Source organism: Pangasianodon hypophthalmus, chromosome 2 (assembly GCF_027358585.1).
Source record: "Pangasianodon hypophthalmus isolate fPanHyp1 chromosome 2, fPanHyp1.pri, whole genome shotgun sequence".
Taxonomy (NCBI): Eukaryota; Metazoa; Chordata; class Actinopteri; order Siluriformes; family Pangasiidae; genus Pangasianodon; species Pangasianodon hypophthalmus.
The window spans coordinates 16,582,394-16,605,333 of NC_069711.1; the positions used below are offsets into that span (position 1 = coordinate 16,582,394).

Consider the following 22,940-nt stretch of genomic DNA (forward strand, 5'->3'; position numbering starts at 1 on the left):
TAATGTCAGTCTAATGCTGGACTAATGTCAGGCTAATGCTGGACTAATGTCAGTCTAATGCTGGACTAATGTCAGAGTAATGCCAGACTAATGTCAGACTAATGCTGGACTAATGTCAGTCTAATGCTGGACTAATGTCAGACTAATGCTGGACTAATGTCAGTCCAATGTTTAACTAATGTTGGCCTAATGTCAGTCAATTGTCAACCTAAAGTTAGTCTAATGTCAGCCTAATGTCAGTCTAATGTCAGTCAAATGTCAACCTAAAGTTAATTTAATGTCAGTCTAATGTCAACCTAAAGTTAGTCTAATGTCAGTCTAATGTCAACCTAATGTCAGTCTAATGTCAATCTAATGTCAACCTAAAGTTAGTCTAATGTCAGTCTTGTCAGTCTAATGTTACTTTAATGGCACTCTAATTTTGGACTATGTCAGGCTAATGTCAGTCTAATAGACTACTATTAGACTACTGTCAGACTAATTTTGGGCTAATAGACTACTGTCAGACTAATTTTGGGCTAATAGACTACTGTCAGACTAATTTTGGGCTAATGTTGAGCTATTGTCAGGCTAATGTCTAAATATTGCTTTTGCTAAGATCAGACAAATCAACAGTCTAATATTGTGCTAACATTGGGCTAACTTCAGACCACTAACAAATTAATGTTGAATTTAGACTGCTCTACCAACGGCCTAACACCAGGCTTAAATCAGCTTAAAGCTGGGATAAACACAAATGAATGTTGAGCTAACATCAGAGCACTGACAGATTAACCCTGTGGTCGTGTTGTTCTATTTCAGGGCTAATATTCATCTAACAGTAGATTAATTTTATGCTAGCAGCACAGTTTGTGCTGGTCCTGCATAAATGTGGGTCTAACTGTCAAAAAAAAAAAAAAAAAAAGATTATTTCCTATAATCCAAAAATGTTCTAAGCACTTAAGTATTGTAAAGTAAATCTTCCTAACTCTCTCAACAACCTCAACCTCCAAACAGAAGCTCTGAGTGCTGGCAGCTGAAAGCCCTGAGCGATTGTCTCCGAGGAGAGCATTCACACTGATCGATTTCATCTGCTCTATCTGATGGAAATGCGTCCCACTGAGTGACTAATGCATGCCTTTTCACTAAAGTCCCCCACTTACCAATGCAGCTATGTGTGTGTGTGTGTGTGCATGCAAGAGAGAGACAAAACATGAGAAACATACCATGAAGCAGAAATCTAAAACAGTAATATTGTTAACATTATAGTTATATAGTAACTATTCAACTGCTGATTTTCTCCACCTTCACACACTTGATCTGTCCTTTTCTTTCTCTTCATCCATCTGCTCTGTGGTCACAGTCACAACTACCTGAACCTTGTTCTCTTTTCTCTTCCTATCTCCAGCACTTTTAGTTTCTTTAAATAATAAAAAGGATGGATGCAGTTATTCTCTAAATCTCTGAAGGATGGATGCGGTTATTCTGAGCCAAATGGCTTTTTGATTTTCTCTCTGCCCTGCTGTTGTTCATCCCAAGAGCTTGTTTTGATAAATGCTGCTAATTTACAGTGACATTTTGTCTCTTTATAACATGACAGTGGAATTTAGATGAACGAAATGTGCACATTTAGACAGCCTTCCAACATCCCAAACTGGCCTTTAATAATTATTAAACTAAACATTACCAAGTGTTGTGTGCTTTTTAGGTTTTTTTGTTTTTTTACCAAAAAATAAATTCTTGATGTGGTATGATAATAATAAGGTTATAGCTGATAATTTTTGATTTTAAGATGATGAGATATTAAGTTTTGACCCCCAAGTCAAAGCAGATACTTGTCTACTGTATGCTTTTATATTTGTATAAAAGTTCTAATTTATATTCAGTGTTGTGTATATAAATAACATGCTTAAAATATTTTTATATACAACTATATAATTACAATATTCCTCTCTATATTCTGTATATCAACATGTGAATAGAGATAGGGAACATTATAAATAGTTTTGGTCTTTCATTCTGTCATTAGCTTATTGTGCATGGGAAGGATTCGGCTTCTTCATTATTAGCTGGAAAATTAAATGGAAAGAGACATTGTTATATATATATATATATATATATATATATATATATATATATATATATATATATATATGTACATATGGGGTCATAAGTTTACATACGCCTTGCAGAATCTGCAAAATAATAATTCAAAAAATATTTTAAAAATTGCATTTTGTTTTTATTTAGTACTGCCCTGAATAAGCTATTTCACATAACAGATGTTAAAATATAGTCCACACGACACAATAATAACTGAATTTACACAAATGAACCAGTGTGTGTTGTTACCTGGATGATCAACGAGTGTTTTTATGTTTTGTGATAGTTGATCCATCTTTCCACACTGAGGACAATTGAGAGACTCGTACACAACTATTACAAAAGGTGCAAACATTCACTGATGCTTAAGAAGGCAACACGATACAATAAGAATTGGGGGATGTAAACTTTTGCACAGGATAACTGGTGTAAATTGGTATTATTTTGTCTTCTGGGAAACATGTAAATATCTTATGTAGCTTCTGAAGGGCAGTACTAAATGAAAAAAATAAGATCTTTAAGCAAACTAATGAAAATTACTAATGAACATCTTGTTCAAAAGTTTACATCCCCCTGGCTCTTAATATAGTGTGTTGCCTCTCTCTCTTATTTTAAAAAAAAATTAGTAACATTTTGCAGATTCTGCATGGCATGAGCACTCTCTCTCTCTCTCTCTCTCTCTCTCTATATATATATATATATATATATATATATATATATATATATATATATATATATTATAGTGTGTGTGTGTGTGTTTGTGTGTGTGTTTCGTACAGAGTCGTGCTCCTGGAGAGCAGCCATGATGAAGGTTCGGTACTGAGTCTGAGAGAGCAGTGCTCTGTTGTAGAAGCCACTGTAGTGTCGCTCGTCTCCGAGTGTGAAGCTCTCCGGCAGCGTGTGCAGCCTTGCAGCGATGTATGGCTTCAGGGAGTCGTCACTCTGCCTCCTCTTCCTCTTCATCACAGTTGAATCTCCACCACCCTCTAACAACTAACACACACACACACACACAATACTGAATGCATATATCCAGACCTTTAATACACTTAATACACACATACAGACAGAAATACAGAAAATCATGTTCAGACACACTCAACTGTGTGGGTAGGCAAACACACAAAATAACACATACATTATATGCATAGACACATAATTACATAAAATTGCACACGGAAACACACATACGTGCAAACACACACTATAAAAAAATGCTTCTTAAGCCTCTCTCTTTTTGCACCTCCCCCCTTTCTCTCTCACACAAAGCGATTGTGAGCTCAACACCACAATAAATAGCAACTTATCTCAGCTCACACAGCCAACTTGAGAATATATGTCTATTCTAATGAGCCAGCCCAGTTTTTATTATGAATTATTTTATTTGTCTTTTCAATGATCTTTCTTATCATCTATTCTATTCATCTGATGTTGCTGTACAACACCCTGGTCATTATCTATTACTTTAAGGCGACAGATGACCAAACATGAAAATTACACAATTTTCCTCTTACCGCAAATATAGTAGCTAAGACATGTTCAATGTCTGAAGTTTGCTTCTCTAGTTTTGCACTGGAGCTGCTTGTTTTTGTCAGAAGTGTTCTTTCAAATCAATTCAATCTGTCCAGCATAAATATACACAACATCTTTCCATCTGTAATTAACCTCTCGTGCATGAGAAGGATTCGGCTTCTTCATTATTAGTGAAATTGTTGGTGTTAAAGTATAATGAGAATGTGAAAACGGACAGAGACATTGTGTGTTTGTTGATTTGTATGCGTGTGTGTGTGTGCTGTACAGAGTCGTGCTCCCAGAGAGCAGCCATGATAAAGGTGCTGCTGAAGCCCTGCATACAATCATGCCATATTTATTTCACAAGCCTGACACTCATTTATATTCAAAACCCCACATAGTATAGCTCTGAGAGAAAGTGAGCTCAGGGGAAAAAGAGAGTGTGTTTGAGCCCCACACTGTCTGTATTAATAACATAAATGAAATAAAAATGAAGAGTTCTGTAGTGACAAGGAGAGCAAGGAGGAGGCTTTTAGTCAGAACAGAAAGTTACAGCGTCAGCACAGAAGAAATAAAGGGAATTTGTTAAAAAGGCTTGTTTATCAAAGTGCTGAAATACTACAGGGTGTCTAAACCACAGCTCATGTGTTTTACTGTTCCTACTGTTATAATGAGACAAAGAGAGACAGAGAGACAAGCAAACAGACAGATACACAGAGAGAGAGAGAGACTAATAGACAAATATAGACCATCAGCTAGACAGACCACTAGACTCTCCATCTATCTATTGTTTTTTATATACATACATACACATGCAATATCACTCATGAGTTAACACACACTCAGATACACATATAAACATGTCCCTGTGCTCACACACCTCATCCAGGTCGATGTCCTCTGGACTTTCCCAGTGGCGCAATGTAGCTTGACTCATGGGCACCACCACTATGTAGTACCACCTGCAGGACACACACATCAGGATATAAACAGTCAGTCCCGGTGAATGAGGCACAGCCTCTATGATTCAATCAAGAATGTAGAGATATACAGAGTGAATTTTTAGGTTTTATCCAAAGTAAGAATCTGGATAATTAAAATCCTTTTATGAGTTTAGTAATGTGTTAGAGCAGGGAAAAAAATAGCTTCTATTACTCAGACTCCAGCACTGAGACCGAGAACCTCTCTCTCTCTCTCTCTCTCTCTTGTGTATGTGTGTATGTAATTCAGCTGCCTACAGCAGCTACACCTGGATAAAAATTACATGCCATTTTACGGCCTGAGCTACCAAACTAGATTTATTGATTTTGCATTTGTAAGAGATTGGGTCTGGTTATTTCGTGCACTCTGCATTCGTTCTGGAGCCGTTCTGACTTTCTGACTTGAAGCTAATATTTAATGAATTACCATTGCAATAAAAAACAGCTCTGCTTATTTACTCTAGCTTTTGCATTAGTAGCAAATTCAAATAACATCAGGCTACTTTTGACTGATCAATAGTAAGGACAGTAAATGTATTTTAAATCTAACTTTAATTTAGCATTGCACTAGAAGTTGTTAAATAATCAATGGTTTATACAACACTATGAAATCTGTTGGATTTCTTCCCCATTTTTGGTTTTTATCAAAGGCTGGACTACTAACTCTATGAGCTGAGCTATGGTGCTATAAAATCATTGAAATATTTTCTGTGATATGTATTTTGCAGCTAAGATCCAAACCTTGTTCATTTCCATATTTATATCTGAAATACATTTTTATGCCTTAATTCTGTGATTCTGTTCATGTTCTTCAAATCACAGAGGTTATAGGGCCCTGGCTTTGTGAGCCACAAACAAGTGAGGTTATTTTAGATTCTGCTGCCGTCTCTCAGTGTCCAGACCACTGCATTATTTCAAATCCTTGCACTGCCCTAGACAAAAGGCTCTGAGAACACGCTGTGAAAGTGAAGGAAAGCCACTTGTTTAAGAGCTTGGAATGAGCATGGAACAAATACGGGTAAAGGAATACAAGCAGGCTTTGAGGATGACCCAGTAGTAGTGGACAGTAATACACACTAAAGCAATATTCCACTGCAGTGAAATCACACACTCATCTTGCCCACATAAATCTCTGAAACTCTGAGAGAGTGAACACGACACAGAGAGCTAAATAACTTCAGCCAGTGTGAGATCTATATTTCTCCTCCTTGCATCTAGATGACTATGAATTAAGGCAAGATGAGAGGTCTTCTCCTTCCAACCTGGATGTTTGTGTCACTCATGGTTTGCATCTACTCTATTCTGTTGTTGCCTCTGATCCACAAAAGACAAATGTAAATGGAGCCCACACATGATGTTTACTTTATTATATATATATTTTCTTGATTTATGTCAATCTAAGATCTGTTTTTGTTGTATTTTTGGCTGAATGTCTCATTGGTGTGGATATGGAGAATATTACAAGGTCATAAATATATTTAATTTATTTCTAGAACTCAGTGAGCCTCATTTATCAAGCTGGATATGACCAGATTTATTTTTAAATCGTTCACAGGTGCATGAGTTTGTGTAAATTTACATATAAGAAGACTCATGACACATGTTGAGCCTGCTGAGTTACTGCAAATGTATACTGTATATGGATTAGTTGAAATATCTTAATTATTTCAATTACACACACAAACATTTCGTGAAATAGTTGTTCCATAATAATGACTTGAAAGAAAGCAATCTGAAACAAATTCACAAATTAAGACAGATTCTCAGTCAGGACAAAAAAATGGCACCCTATAAAAGGGGAAAAGTCAGTCTGTGTCTGTGGTAGCCAACACGCTGCGATGGCTGAGCTGCATTAGTGGAAAATTTAGTGCACCATTTTGTCATCAGGTTGTCATTTTCAGCTCTGTGAGCTTTGCCTTTTATGGAGTTTTGGGGGTGTTACTCAATGTAAATCAGCTGTGCCATGAATGAGCTTGGCAATTTATAGGTCATTGGTATTTATCAACACATGCACATGAGAACAAAGTCAAATCAACATTACCGAAATTTATGGAAATCTGCTGGCAACTCTTAGTTCAGTTTAGCCTAGGAAAACATTTACACAGCTTTATTAACACATTAATAAATAAATTTGAATCTCCCAATGCCCTTTGTGAATATAAAATTAAGCTTTCTACCCATGGCTGTCATTATAACAGCCTGCTCACAATATTGCTCTTATAATAGGCTTAATTTTCTTTTACCTTCTAATGAGTTCCCAGTGAAGAGGTTTGAGAGATGCTTTTAAATCTCTTATCACCTTGTGACTGCAGGAAGCATTTAAATGTATGACTAAACGCAGCAGGTAGCAGCAGACAAAAATGTTTCCCAGTGCAAGAGACAACATCTGTGTGTAAAATGTGTATCTACACAGGACTAAGAGTATCAGCCCACTGGAGAGAGGGAGAGACACAAACACTGCAGATTGTCATGGAAATAAAATCACCTGTAATAGATCCCTCTGTGAAGAGATTAATCTCAAAGGGATTCAGTGGAATCTTGCACCAAAACTGTAAGATAAGCATTGATTTGTGAGTCAGGTTATTTTGGATTCTGCTGTCCAGACCACTGCATCATCTCAAATCCCTGCACTGCCCTAGACCAAAGGGTTCTGAGGGTGTGGCAGTCACGAAATCTGTTTTAAATCATTTGAAATAAAGCTGAGCATAAAAGTCTATAAAAAGTAAGTCACCATGTGCACACTATGTCCATGTGCCTGTGACTGTCTGTGTGTGTTTTAGTGGGTGTATGGTGCAGACCTGATATGTGCAGAGGCACTGGCGGTCACTGTGGGCAAGGTTAGAGTGACTCTTCCACCCACAGCAGACTCATGGGCCGAGCGGCTGGGCTTTTTGTCAAGCAAGTCCGGGGCTGTGCGGATGGACACTTGCTGCTGCAGTCCTCCGGCGCTGCTGCCTCTGTTCATCAGCACAAACGAGTACTCGGTGTCGGGCTGAAGACGGGTGATCAGTTTCCTCCGTAGATCGCCCTGCACCTCCACGCTCTGCTGGTTATACAGGATCTGCCAGAGGAGGGTGCTCATGTTAACACAGATACACAAGCTCACTAAAGCCCTGCGGCTGATGTGACAAAACAGCCAATAGTGTGTTTATACATGGCCAGCGACTTGGGTTAAACATCTGAGTTTTAAATTATATAAGAATTAAATGACACTAACACTACTACTGCTGGACTGTCACTTGGACGCAGGCTGCAGTGGATAAAATTAACTCCTTTACTGGAGCCACATTTACATCCGGATCTAAAACCACATCGATGGTAAGGGAAAAGAGGTGTATGACTTTCGTTTGGCTTTACTGTGATAAATAATCCATTTGTATATATTTGTTTGGCAATTAACTAACACAAGGTTATGGGTTCGCTAACTACTGTACCTTATACTGTTAAAACATGTCATAATCCAAGATGTTGAAATTGAGGGAGAGTTGTGTGAATGTATGAATAGGAATTATGGGTGAAGGTTTTAAAATGATTACTAATTAACTAATTATTTATTACATTTATTAACTAAAGTTTTTGCCATGTACCCTAGATGGTGCCTATAAGTGAATGTCTGTCTATGTCTAACTTTGTCTCTATGTCTTCCCTTTATCTTTCTATCTGACTGTCTGTTCCTCTCTTTTTACTTGCCACTATTTGCTTTTCCCTTTAATTTCCCTTCAATTTAATTATCTGCCTTTCCCTTTTCTCTTTTATTTTTTTGCATGCCTTTGTCTGTCTTTCTCTTCCTCTAATCATCACTCTGGTGGTTATACAGGATCAGGCAGAAGAGGGCGCTCACATTAACACATGCATGTTGGGAACAGACATGAGTGAACTCTTTTGCCTCTCTCCCTCTCTCACTTTTTTCTTCTGACCTTCAGTGTACCATCTGTACCTCTGCTTTTTTCTTTCTCTTCTGCTTTCACACACACACACACACACACACACACACTGCATCAGGAGTTTGTAGTTCTCAGCAGTGGTCCTGTAGTAGCTCTGGGATGCATATTTTTTTATTTTTCTTGCTCCAACACACCTGATTCAACTCATCAGCTCTTTAACGGACTTTGACGAGTGTACTACGTGGGTGTGTTATAGCTTAATCACACTGAATATGATTTTGAGTGCAACTGTGAGTGTGTACTTCATTTCCGGTTGAGGGCTTTGCTGTGTTGTTTTCTTGTTTATTAGTTGTTGGTGGACCTGATGTGTGTCTGTAGAGTACAAACTGAATGTGGTGCTTGATTATTTTTGCTGTGTGTGCTTTGCAGTGATGAGGATGTTTCCTCTGCTCTGGACCATTGTCTAACTGGGTGGTGCCATTCCAAGGTCAGTAAAGCTATTTATCCACATGTCTGCCTGTACACCGGTCAGCCATAACATTATGACCACTGACAGGTGAAGTGAATAATATTGATTATCTTGTTACAATAGCACCTGTCAAGGGTTGAGATATATTAAGCAGCAAGTGACCAGTCGGTTCTCGAAGTTGATGTGTTGGAAACAGGAAAAATGGTCAAGTGTAAGGATTAGAGAGACTTTGACAAGGCCAAAATTGTGATTTTGGATCACTGACGCGCGTGGGGAGTGAAGGCTAGTCCGTCTGGTCCGATCCCACAGAAGAGCTACTGTAGCACAAATTGCTGAAAAGTTAAAGCTGGCTATGATAGAAAGGTGTCACAACACACAGTGCATTGCACAGGGGCTGCATGGCCACAGACCAGTCAGAGTGCCAGTGCTGACCCTGTCCACCGCCGAAAGTGCCTACAACGGACAGGTGAGCATCAGAACTGGACCACGGAGCAATGGAAGAAGATGCCCTGGTCTGATAAATCACATTTTCATGTGGAAGGCCGGGTGTGTGTGCATCGTTTACCTGGGGAAGAGATGGCACCAGCATGCACTATGGGAAGAAGGCAAGCTGGCGGAGGCAGTGTGATACTCTGGGCAATGTTCTGCTGGGAAACTTTGGGTCCTGGCATTCATGTGGATGCTATTTTGACACATACCACCTACCTAAACATTGTTGCAGACCAGGTACACCCCTTCACGGCAACAGTGTTCCCTAATGGAAGTGGCCTCTTTCGGCAGGATAATGCCCCCTGCCACACTGTAAAAATTGTTCAGGAATTGTTCGAGGAACATGACAAAGAGTTCAAGGTGTTGACTTGGCCTCCAAATTCCCCAGATCTCAATCTAATTGAACATCCGTGGGGTGTGCTGGCCATCAAGTCCGATCCATGGAGGCAACACCTCGCAACTCACAGGACTTAAAGGATCTGCTGTTAACATCTTTGTGCCAGATACCACAGCACACCTTCAGGGATCTAGTGGAGTCTGTGCCTCAAAGGGTCAGGGCTGTTTTGGCAGCAAAAGGGGGACCAACACAATATTAGGCAGGTGGTCATAATGTTATGGCTGATCGGTGTATATTTTCTATTGATACAGCTCTGTCTATTTGGTGTGTGTGTGTGTGTGTGAGTCACCTTAAAAGGCACTTGAGGCTTGTAGGTTTCAGGCACCTCCCACGTGAGCAGTACTGAGGTCTTTGTTGCTGCTTTCACCCCAAAGTTTTTGGCAAATTCTGTTGAAAAGAAGTCATAGACTGAGTATATGCTGAAACTCTCTTTATTCTTTACACGCACACACACAGACACACACATTCATTTTGAGTAGGCACTTTAAACATTAGATAAATTATGAATTTAAATGTTAAAATGTCATCACGCCTTGTTTTATTGGAAAAGGGCAACCTAAACACATTTTAGACAACATTTAGGCAAATTATTTAGACACACAGCAACATTAAAGTTGTTATTCAGCCAAGTGTAAAATGTGACATCAGCATCTGCAGGTCTCTGTGTGGTTTCCTGGTGCAGTCTCTAGCTTTGTTTCTAGTGTTTGGTGTAATGAGGTCCCTAGTCTGTTGGTCCTGCTTCTGTGATATTACGATTATCTGTATTATAACCATAACACTGGTAAACCTCTTAATAAGGCTGGTTTATTAAAGACTGAAGATTTTCAGTCACCCAGTCCAAGGGGAAAGTCTCTGCCTGCGGCATAAACATGTTCAAACTGAGACTTAACACCAAAGCAAAGAACTCCATGAAATAAATGAATGATTCTCATCCCTGGAGTTTGCGGTCTGGTGATCTTCTGTGATATTCACTTAAAACCAATTTACTTGTTATTGTTTTTCAATTAGTGGACTGTTACCCCAGGGTTTTATTCTACACTTGTTTTACCTTCCTCTTATTGCGTTTTCATTCTTTTATTGTTTTATCTTTTACACACTCTCTGTAAAGCACTTTGTTTGACCCTGCTTGAAAATATAAGTTGTTGTTGTTCCTCTTTCGGCTGCTTCCATTAGGGGTCGCCATCGTGGATCACTTGTCCACGTATTTGATTTAGCACAGTTTTTACGCTGGATGCCCTTCCTGACACAACCTTCCCCAATTTTATCCAGGCTTGGGACCAGCACTGAGAACGCATCGTTGCACTGGTTTTGGTTCCCTGGCCAGGAATGGAACCCGGGCCACAGCGGTGAGAGCGCTGTGGCCTAACCACTAGTCCTCCAGGGACCAGAAAAGAACTATATAAGTAAGTCTCATTATTATTATTATTATTATTATTATTATTATTATTATTATTATTATTATTATTATTAACGACCCATCTGCTCACACCAGACATCACTACAATCCTCCTCCATAATGGAGTGCTCACTGTAGCAGTGTTTACAGTCATAATTTTTAAATTTATGCCAAAACCACACACACACACACACTATTATGTACATCACAAGACAACTGTACTTGAGTATATTATACCAAATATAAGAGATAATACACAATGAAGTGGCCTGATATCAGATGAGTGAAAGTGAAGAGCACCACACTGCTTCAATAATCCTTATCTTGTTTATCCCACGGATACTTCACCACATTTTAAAGCTTTTTTCCCTTTCCTTTTTCACTTCCTTATATTTGAAAATAGTAACCTCATAGTCATTTTATTTTTGCCAACTTACTATTCCTGACATATCAATAGGCTAGCGTTATATGGTTGGTATGGCTCAGCAGGCTTTCTCTTGCTCTATTCTTTATTTTTACTTTATCATTTCTATGCACTGAGGCCTGTAAATAATTCCTTTCTGTGCACATTCATGCTATTAATAGACACCTGCCAGCCAATCAGAAATGACAGCCAATCAGATATGAGTATTTTAAATGATCATGGTATAATGACTGAAGGACACAGAGGTAAATTGTTCATAGCTGTCTGTCCTTTAGGCTGTATACAGGTGTGTGTGTGTGTGTGTGTGTGTGTTTGTAAGCACAAGCCGTGCCTGTCCTGCCACAGTGTTTCAGCTACCACCATCTGTTCTGCTCAGTATTAATAACTCTGTGTGTGTGTGTGTGTGTGTGTATGTCTCACCAGGCACAGATGTGGCCATGGTCCTGCTCTGAATGCTGGGGCTGAAAGGTCCTGGTCCCTTCCTGGTGAAGGCTCTCACTCTGATGTCGTAGGTAGTGTCAGGCTTCAGGCCGCTGATGCTCATGCGTGTCTCTGTTGTACTGTTGGTTTGATTCTTTACACTGTTGATGTCACGGTACACAATATCATAGCGCACAATTTTGCCATTTCTCTGCCCCAGGGGTGGTGGTGCCCATGCCAGAGTTGTTGAGGTGGAGCTCAATCCCACCACACTCAGGTTTTGTGGGTAACCACTAGGTGTGTCCTCAGGGGTTGTGACCTAAAGTGAAAACACTTGGAAGGTGAAACACTATACTTCCAAAGCATAATAATCTTAAATATATTAAGTGTATTTCCAAGTATATGGTTTTGTCCAGACTATAAAACTATATCTTGTGCCCTGTAGCAGGTGCTGCCACTTATACGGCAATGTGGGACATGTTAGAATCATGCAGTGTAAACATTACAATATGTTGCACAGAGATACAATCAAAAGAGTAAACTCTGTGGTTCAGAACAAGCGGTTTTACACAACATACATGCTAGGATTGCTAACCACAGCGTCAACAGAACACACTGTGGAGACAGCACATATGCCTGGGAGAGTGCCATCTGCACCCAGAAGGGGTGTTCCAGATCTGGGAAAAGTTTGGCAGGGCACAGATGGACCTCTTCACCGATGCCAAATCGACTCCCTGTCTACTCTGGTTTTTCCTAGCAGAGTAGGACAGTGCACTAGGTCAGGGTGCACTGGCTCATGACTGGCCTCACTGTCTACTGATCCTGCCCACAATGCACAAAATTCAGCAATCAATCCACAGATCAGACCTGCTTGCAGCTATAGCACCGTGGACAGTGTCTCACTGGAATCTCATAAACCTGTCACGAAGACAAAGGTGCCTTTCTGAAGGGAGCAAGGCACCTTCATCTGCTACATTCCTGCAAATATCCGATGTGGTCTTGTACTGAAGTCATTTCCTTTATAAGCACTCCCTTTATAAGACTATATAAGGCGAACTGAAATGAGTCTCTCTAAAGACTGCCTTTTTTTGCTAGCAATCACTTCAGCATAAAGAGTGAGGAGCTACATGCCTTGGTGATAAGCTCACCTTGCAAGCATTGATGGTTGACATGACCTTGTGGTTGAATGTGGAATTTCTGCCCAAAGTCATATCACTCACTTTTGTTAACCAATCTATAGCCCTCACAGAGTCCCTTGAAGGGGAACCTGCAGTGCACTCCTAGCTCTTCCCAGTAGTGCCACCCTACAGTACTATTTTGTTCACACTAGCGGGTGACAAAGCAACAGTTGACCATACGTTTTCTATTTACGTGCCCGACACAGAGCTGTAATTTCAGCAACCATGGCAAGCGTCAATGCGACATGTGATAGTTAAACTGAGATGTTCTCAAATCAATGCAAATTAGGTATGACATAGTAAAGCGACAAATTGAATTGACTGGCTCAAATGGCCCCCCGATCACTGTGGTCAACATTGCAACTTTAGTTCCTACCTGCAGTTAGTTCACATTTACTGTCTGACATGCAAAAATAGAAAAATGTATATCTATGGTTTTATCCTATCCTGTCATCCTGCAGCAGATATGGTTGGTGCTTGTGGTGGGTGTGCACAGTGAATACAGTTAGCTTGTTCTGTTTGCTCTGTTTAAGTAGTTAGCTTTAGAAGCTATTTATCCTAGTGGTGTTTCTCATCTGAACTAAAAATCATGAATGGATCATGGCAGCCACCATTCAACCAAGGGGAAATCGACAGGACAACTTAACATACTGTAGGTGCTTTATAATAACGTTATTGGAATGCATTATTGGTACTCAAAGCCAGTACTGTGACTCTTGTAACCTCTTTAACGTGCTCCTCTCCGTGGCCGGCTCGGTTCTTGGCACTCAGTCTGAAGCTATAAGTGGAGCCCTTGAGCAGCCCGGTGACGGTGAAGTGGTCATCGGTGCGCATGAAGTGGCGCGTGATGAACGAGCCTTCATCATTGTCATCTTTGTCATCATTATCATTGTCGTCCTGGCGTTTATACTGCAGTCTGAAGCCCAACAGCTCGCCGAACGTCTCTTTTGGAGGCTGCCACTGGATCAGAGCTGTGTTACCCACTGTAGTGCTGATGATCATAGTGGGCTTACCTGGCACTGAGAGAAAGAGACAAAATGACACACACAGTGGAGCTGTATAGACACTACATATACATTAGTAAACTAGATAGCTTAATCTAGCTAATCTGACATGCTACTTAGCTTATAATTCTTCAGACAATACCAAATAATACATGCACAAGTGAACATCAGTGAAACCTAAGTAATAAAATAAAGAAGTAATAAAATAAAACTTTCACATGGATAAGTGGCTAAAGATCATTATCTTCATTAACAGGACATAAGCGCTAGGTACAGTAAGTTCACATTATCTTTTTATGAGCAATCCTCCTTATGAGCTTATTGGCATTGTAATAAACAGCTGTTAGACAGTGAGTGAATTTAAAACTATTAAATATTAATGAAATAAACAGGCAAAAATTAACAGTGTGATAAATGACAAATTGTAAATGCTTCATCTACTGCTCACAAAAGCTGAATATGGGTGTTAAATATGTGTAATGAATCACTTATTAATATATTCATTATAAATGCATCTTACACATTACTCAAACACACCCTTACCTGCCCCTGTAGTGGTGACCACCTTGGCTTTACTCCGAGCCCCATCACCTTTAGTTGTGTACGCTGCCACGGTAACTGAGTATGATGTCTCTGCCTGCAACCCTGTGATGTAGGCCTCCTGAGGAAGAAGAGCAGAGGGAAATATCAGTCTGAAACTCTGTGTGTGTTTGTCAGCAAATATCAGCAAACACACTTTGATAGCAACATGACACTATTTTATTATTTTCCCATATGTGAACACAACTTGTTAATGTTGTTAATCATGCACTTCAAATACACTTCTACTCGTAAACAGATGTGACAGTTTTAGAAATATAAAAAGAATATCCTGGGGAAATTTGATGGGGGAAAAGCTAAAATCTTTAGTTTCTATTGACTAAAAAAGTTCAATTTCAGTTTACTAAAATTGCAGTATATTTTTGTCAAGTACATTTAGACTACAACGTATAAAAATTAAATGACTAAAACATGACAAAAATCTATTTTCATCAGAATATTAAAACTAAGACTAATCTAAATGAGCTGGTAAAATTAACATTAGTGGCAAGTAGAAATTGTGCTACACTGATTTTTTTTGCCAAACAGTTTCTTTAAGATGGCTGAGGGGTTCAACTAAGGGCTAATGAGGACAAATGAACATGTGTTAATACAGTATTGGAGGACACATTGAACAAATATTAATACAGTAATGTAAGACATATTCTGGTGTCTGTGTTTATTCTGGAGGTTCCTATATTAGGAAAAATACACATTCATTATATTACCAGCCTAATGATTAATATGTCTTGCTTCTTGCATCGACTCTGAATATGTCTGAAACATAACATTTTAAACATTTACAACATTTGCAGCTGCTTCCAGTTGCCTGATGTTACAGCATGCGGAGACTGAGTGCGGAGCCGTCATGCTGAGTCCACATAGGAAATGGGTTGGAAGAAATGGAGAAATGAATTATCTCGCATTTTTAAAATCTCTTAAAGTGGGAGATAAAGCAGGAGAAAATCTGTCTCTCATTTAACACTTAGGGGCCTCTCCTCCCTCTAATTAGTTTTTAGGAGTTAAACAGTCTCTTTCATCTTAGGCAGATTGAGCAAGGCAAGTCAGATTGGGACAAGGCCGATACGGAGAGACTCTAACCAGCATGGAGTTAACCACAGCCACCATATGTGAGAGAGGAGACTCTTTATCTGCCTGGAGTGATATCACAGTCACAGCTCATTAATCTCCATATCACAGGGAGAGACAGACAGAGAGAGAGAGAGAGAGAGAGAGAGAGAGAGAGAGAGAGAGAGAGTTAAAGTACTGTACTGCCTACACCTTGGCAATGGTATACTTCATTCAGTCATGGCTGTAAAGATATCTAGAGGAAAGGAAGAGACATGTACTCTGATTATATTTATTCAAACCTGTTGGAAAGAATCTTTCTTTGCATTGTGAATAAAGCTTGTTTACTTCTAAACTCTGGACTCCAGTAAAGCCAGAGAGAGAGATACGTTCCACTATGGTCACTTCAGTCTAAATGTGTGACTTCTTTTGTATTACTTTGGTGAATATCTTTGAGATGTGACCTTGTGTGCTACATAAATTAAACTTCTTATTTATTTATGTAAAAGAGCTCACAGAAAAATCAAGGTCCATAGAAACAGTGCACTGATTAAATATGAGTGCATTCTTTTTCAACATATTGTATGAAATGTAATAATTTTATTCCTTTCCAAATGCTAAGTACAAGATGTAGAAGGCCTTTTTTATTGGTGCAGGTGTCACATAAATTCCAGTGAGATAAAGGACATAAATATTCCAGCATAAAATATAAATATGCAATAAAGGAAGAAAGTTACATTATAATTACCAGAGTACAGATACAAATAACTAAGGTTAATTATACGTACTATGGGTGTTATTGTTGTATTCATTATGGGTCGAGTTAAGCGTGTATAATGAAGATTTATTATGGAAATTGTGCTTGTTATTCAAACTTTAGATGTAACTACAGACTTAAGCGCTATTCAGAGTTACACACACAGGGTGGTGTTTAACTGAACAGGGTGGTCACAATCTAAAAACTCTGATATAACCACAATATGTCACACTGAAATACACTCAAAACCTAAATAATGTCATCTGAGGCCAATATTAAATACATAAATATGACATTAATGAATTAGTAGTATCATCCATTGAAAGTCCACTAAAAGTTTTTTTCTGCACAGAGGACATGAGAGGAGGCAGCATTTTAATCAGAGACATAAGCAGAGAATTCAAATGAGCTGCAAGCATAACTGATGAGTGCTTGGTCAGCTTATCCTTCAAACTGTCAGCACATTTTATTTAATGGAGAGCACATCAAATTAACATAAATATTTTCATAATTTTATTAATTCAACAACTCAAAATAGCTAATGAAATAGCCTACATCCAGTGCACACACCGCAATTTTATAACCTTGATTTTGTGGCTTCATTAAATTGTGTGGCCAATCATCTGTCAATGCATAATATAAGAAAATAATAAAAAAAAAATAATAGAAACTTGCCAAATAATGAGGGTAGAAGCCATATTGCTGAATTAAACCAGATTTGCAGTGATTAATGTAAATGATTAATGTAATGTTTTTATTTCAATGCTTGCCATTTTCTCATTCATATATCATCCAATTATTCTTTCTGATTTTTCATATTTAAATTGTCTCTTGCTTTTATGTTACGTATGACATTTGACAGCAAAAGCTATTTCCTTCTTCAGTCTACATTTTATATCCTTGCTTTTTGGGGCATAAAAGGTTAATGTTTTTGTTTAAAGGCAATGATTTAGATGCCACTGAAAAATGCTGCCTCTGACACTTCTACTCAGGAAAATGCTGGCCACATGCAGGTCATTTGAATAATCTGAATGAGGAGCCCAGAAAATTGATAGAAGCATCTGCAGAACTCATTTCTAAATACACATAATTTTCCTATGTAAATATTTATGTAACTTTTGGACTTATTTTGCTGATGGATACAGCCATAAGAGTATCATTCATTCATTCATTCATTCAGTAATTTAATAAAGCCCTAAGGCTTTATCTTATGGTTGCCATACTATAGTTAGTCAAGACTTTTTACTGGTTTTACTGCCTTTGTTGCCATGAATGCAAATCCAATGAATGCAAAAATGGTCACTGCTAGTTTACAAAGACAACAAAAGGACCCACCCATCTCCACATTTCCTTTACAGTTAGGTCAACAGGTATGGATTAGTCCCAGGTTTTAAGGCTTTAACTCAATGACTACTAGTTTTAGGGCTCTAACCTTAGGTTACAGTCAGTTATTACCCCTCTAAATCTTGGTTTGTGAGTTCAGACCCCCCTCAACTAAATGAAATGATGAGTGATTGTGGAACTGTAAAGTGGGGAGAGAGACATGGGAATTTATACTAAGTTAACTTTCATAACTCCATTTAGTTTCAGTTTTTAGGGCACTAACTCATGCGTATTACGAGTTGTTAAACCTCTAACACTTTGTAAGTCCCAGTTTTTGAAACTTTAATTTTTAGTAAATATCAATTTTTAACCTTAACCCTAGCAACTAGTAGACAACAGAAGAACTCCAGAGTGTATATGTAAAACTACTCAAATCTCTGTATGGTGAAGTGTCTTTTGCATTCAAATCGACCTGTTCCATCTCCTCTAATTAGACTGAGCAGGATGAAGACATGACTGTTAAAAAGAAACTGTCTGTATCAGGGTGAATGGCTGTGTGAGGGACTTTACTCAGAAGTATGTGCAACAAAATGCAGCCATTGCTCCTTTTCCAATCTTAGTTTTGTCTCTGTTTCAGAGCTTGTAAGCAAAAGCAATAGGACCTGCACTATTCATGGGGAGAGTTTGGCAGAAAAACTGGATTATAGCTACTTCTCTTCCACTAGACAAGGACACCAACCTGACAAAACAGGCTGCTCAAAATGATTCAGCACCACACACAGGCCATGCCCAACACATCACACAGATTTGTGACACAGGCTGTCTTAAATTAATCTCATCTCTCCATCACTCTCTTTCTCTCTCTCACCAAGCACAGTTCATTTGGCCTTTCAATACAGACAGCAGAACACTGCTATTCATTGATTCCCATGCAGACAGAAAAAAAAGTGCCTATTAAGAAACAGAAAAGAAGAGCAAATTGAGAATGACATAGAAACATGGCACTTTCTCCTTCACTGTGAAAAAGTCACATCCACATGAGATCATTTCACAAACAATGAGAGAAGGATGTGAGACAAAAAGAGAGGCAGAGACAGAGAGGATGAGGAGAGAAACTGCAAAAACAATATGAATGACTGATTAGGAGACATCAAGAAAGGAGAAAAAGAGACCAAGGGAGTGAGAGAGACTTGGAGAGACAGTGAATAACCAATTAAGAAAGATGGTAAAGGGAAACAAAGAGAATGACAGAGAAAGAGAGAGAGAGAGAGAGAGAGAGAGAGAGAGACCACAGTGACTGTGAATAAGAAAGAGGAAGAAAGAGAAACAGACAGAGAAAAATAAACATAAGGAAACAGACAGAGAAAAAGAGATGGAAAGAAAAAGATAAATCATAGAGGGTAAAAAAAAATTACTAAGAGGACGGGAAAAACAGAGATGAGGGAGTGAGAGAGAGAGAGACTGGAGAAAGAAAGACAGAAAAAGCAGAGAGAGGTTGAATAACCAATGGAGATTGATGGGGACAGTAAAGAAGTGCAGAGGTGTGTGTGTGTGTGTGTGTGTGAGTGTGTGTGCATGTTCCCTCACGTCTCGTCCACTATTGAAGAATGTAAACTCCTCCCAGGGCCAAAACATCATCACTCCATAGTAAGCATGTGTGTGAGTGTGTGTGTGTGTGTGTGTGTGTGTAGGTCTGTAGGTGCGCAAGGGGGTCTCTTTGCACGCACAGATAAGAGAGGAATGCAGATGATGGTGGAAATGGGAGGTGAGAGTTTTATCTGCTGCAGTAAGATGGGAAAACAAAATGAGACGAGCAGAACGGCACACTGATGACTAGCGTGACCTTTCCGAGAGATAGAGAGAGCGAGAGAGAGAAGATGAAGGTGAAGACAATGAAGATAAAATAAGCTTAGCTGGCCAGGTCTCAGATTGTATACTGGGAGTTATTTTATGTGGCATTTTTTAATTGGGTTCATTTAATTTAAACACTAACTTTTTTGTAATGGAGTTAGTCAAAGTTAAAATGCACATGATGTAAACAATACTGCTGGACTGAGACCTGAGAGAAAGAAAATTCAGTAAACTGTTTTGTACTGAAGGGAAATTATGTTAAAGATGACAATGATGGATTGTGTTCAGTGCAAGATGACTTAACCAGCAGTGTTATTGTTGCTCCCCAAATAAGCCTTGGTGCATCTGTCATTTTGAAAATTTCAAATCACAAAGACGCCGACTAAAAGCAGGCCAAGACTACTGAGGGGATTTTCACTGGCTCTAGCACAGAAGCTACATCTCAATGAATTTCTGTGTGAACATGTTACCTGCACTAACAGTGGCTAGTGCAATAGACAATACACAATCTGAGGCTTGACTACAGTGATGGACTCCCAAAAACTGTGCGCCACATAGTGAATAACTGATATAGTATAAATATACAGTAGTAATTACTGGTAATTTAAGCACACTTCACAAAAGTCTCACCGTGTCTCCACTGCGTCTGTGTCCCAAACCACAAATCATATACCCTGCGTAGGCATACACACTTACACAAACAGTTCACAATAATCAGTCCACTGTGAACATGCTACACACAAGCCACTGTGCTATATTGCCAAATAAACATCATCACAAATGTCTCATCATTATCAAATGGTGGCTACAAAAGACTCTTTGGCGTACTATTTAACGTACTATACATCATTTTGGACTGAAGCAAGGCCAGCTGGTCATTGTAGGTGTTACCTGAGCATCGGGCAGGGCTATGTCCAGAATAGTGGGCTGTCCTCGAGGTTCTCCGTCCTCCACACGGGAGTAAACCACCTGATAACCGCGAATCTCTCCATGCTGCTTCTGCACCAGTGGAGGCTTCCAGGCCACATGGAGTGCTGTAGAGTTCACTGCGTCCACTTCCACCCTGCGCGGAGGAGCTCCAGGCACTACAGCAAAGACCAAGAGTTACACACATCTATCTATCCCTCTGTCTATTTGTCCACATATGTATCTGTCTGTTTGCTGCCTTTCTGTCTGCAGTCAACTCAGATTATTGGGCAATAATGATTTTGTAATTTAATACAACATTTTTCATTACAAATGATATTACCAGGAATAACCTGAGTGAAAAGTAGAACCTTAGAAATATTTACATGAATTTCAGAATTCTTTAGTAGATATTTTGCTTTAATGACAGCGTGTACTTCGAGACTCCATGTTCGATCAAATCCACTAGTGTTGTCTGAACACCTGCTTCAATGGAAGATATAAGACTCAAAAAAATCTGACCTTTTATACAAGGGAGCTAACATAATCAGTATCACAAATGTGCTTAAATTTAAATAGGGTCCTAGAAATAGTGCAGAATCTTGAATATTGAAGATATTAAAAATTTCCTTTCCTTATTTTAATTTTTGTCTCTCTTTAAGTCTTTATGAAAATAAAAACCTTCCCAGGTTTTATATTGTACATTTATCTTTGCTCATTTTCAGGAAGGTTGACTATAATTCTGGAGCTGAGTGTCTACCAATGTATCTATGTAATCTTTGTATGTATGTATGTATGTATGTATGTATGTATGTATCTATCTATCTATCTATCTATCTCCAACCAGCTATATACCTACCTATACCTACCTATCTATCTATTTACATACCTACCTATCTACATATATATATATATATATATATATATATATATATATATATATATATCTTCAGTTGTGTCTATAGATGGCATTTTGCTTGTGCGTGTGAGTGTGAGCAGGCGAGCTCACATTCCCACCTACACACACTCATCAGCAGCTCCTGCGGAGGCGAGTTGGTGCTCCCACCCACCCACCCACACACACACACACACACACACACACACACACACACACACACACACACACACACTCTCTAGCAGATCCTGTGAGAGTTGGAGATGAATACAGATCTGTTGTTGATAAGGCGGATCAGCAGCAATGTAGATGTTAATGCTGGTCAATAGAGGCGGAGGAGGCAGAGCAAGCAACGTGAGAGGTTAAAGAGCTTAGTGCTTTGAGATCACCATGGCATTAACACCCAGACTGCAGTGTGTGTGTGTATGTGTATACACCTCTTTAAATTGGAATGATGTAGCTTGATGTGTATGCCTGGCGGTGGTAGTCAGTGTTTGACCTGCAGGGGGAGGGCAATGGGTGGGGCTTGTGCAGAAACACACACTAATATGATGTGTGTGTATTGCGGACAGGAGAACTCATTTTTATTTTATTTTGCTTTAGTTTATTTCATTTATCTACCTATCAGGCTCATACATGCATAAACACACACACATACAGACACACACACTTTCTGCTCTCGCCTCTTTGCTCTGTGGTGATCTTTCTCTTGTCTCTCTCTCTTTTTCTCTCTTTCATTTACTACCAACATATTTTTTTATTATACCAGATAATTCACTTTTTATAAATATTATTTTTCCATCATTCCTTGCTAATATAATTCCTACGTGTTTTTGCTGAGTAAAACCAATAACACAGAAGAGAAGAAGACATGACAACAGTTAACACTGTGTTAGGAACAAAGATGTTAAAATGATAGATTCTTGAAAAATAAGGATTGACAGTGTTTGACAAATAACACCGCTGAAAGAAACACAGATGGCCCAGGTGATGGAGGAAAAGTGACATACTGCAGGCAAAGAGTGAAGCAGGATGAATCAAAGCAGGTGTGTGTTTAAGCAGCTCAGCCTCATTGCTTTGCCGGTGTGAAAAATGCTCTCCCTGCAGGATATGCATCGAGAATCAGGGCAAAAAAGTAAGGAGGAGAGAAAGAAAGAAAGAACGGGGGATGCGGACAGAGAGAGAACGTGGAACTCATGCTTTGTCATCCATTCAGCTGTCAGTCAAAGTGCTGAGTGCAGCACACACAGCAGAGGCAGCATTAACACACACACACACACACACACCTGATGTAGCCCACATAACAGTGAGGGTGCTTGCCACTCT

General features: G+C 39.0%; 1 protein-coding gene across 12 annotated transcripts in view; it reads right to left on the reverse strand.

The window, feature by feature from the left end:
- Nucleotides 1–22,940, reverse strand: part of ptprfa (protein tyrosine phosphatase receptor type Fa) — a 206,338-nt gene that overhangs the window by 32,231 nt on the left and 151,167 nt on the right. For all 12 annotated transcript variants that reach the window (XM_053232122.1, XM_053232121.1, XM_053232120.1 and 9 more), the window contains 8 exons: nucleotides 20,705–20,898; nucleotides 14,779–14,896; nucleotides 13,955–14,250; nucleotides 12,054–12,372; nucleotides 10,103–10,200; nucleotides 7,373–7,635; nucleotides 4,475–4,556; nucleotides 2,860–3,075 (listed from right to left, as the gene is read on the reverse strand). In XM_053232122.1, the coding sequence (XP_053088097.1) occupies nucleotides 2,860–3,075; nucleotides 4,475–4,556; nucleotides 7,373–7,635; nucleotides 10,103–10,200; nucleotides 12,054–12,372; nucleotides 13,955–14,250; nucleotides 14,779–14,896; nucleotides 20,705–20,898 (1,586 nt within the window). The remainder of the gene's footprint in view (nucleotides 1–2,859; nucleotides 3,076–4,474; nucleotides 4,557–7,372; nucleotides 7,636–10,102; nucleotides 10,201–12,053; nucleotides 12,373–13,954; nucleotides 14,251–14,778; nucleotides 14,897–20,704; nucleotides 20,899–22,940) is intronic.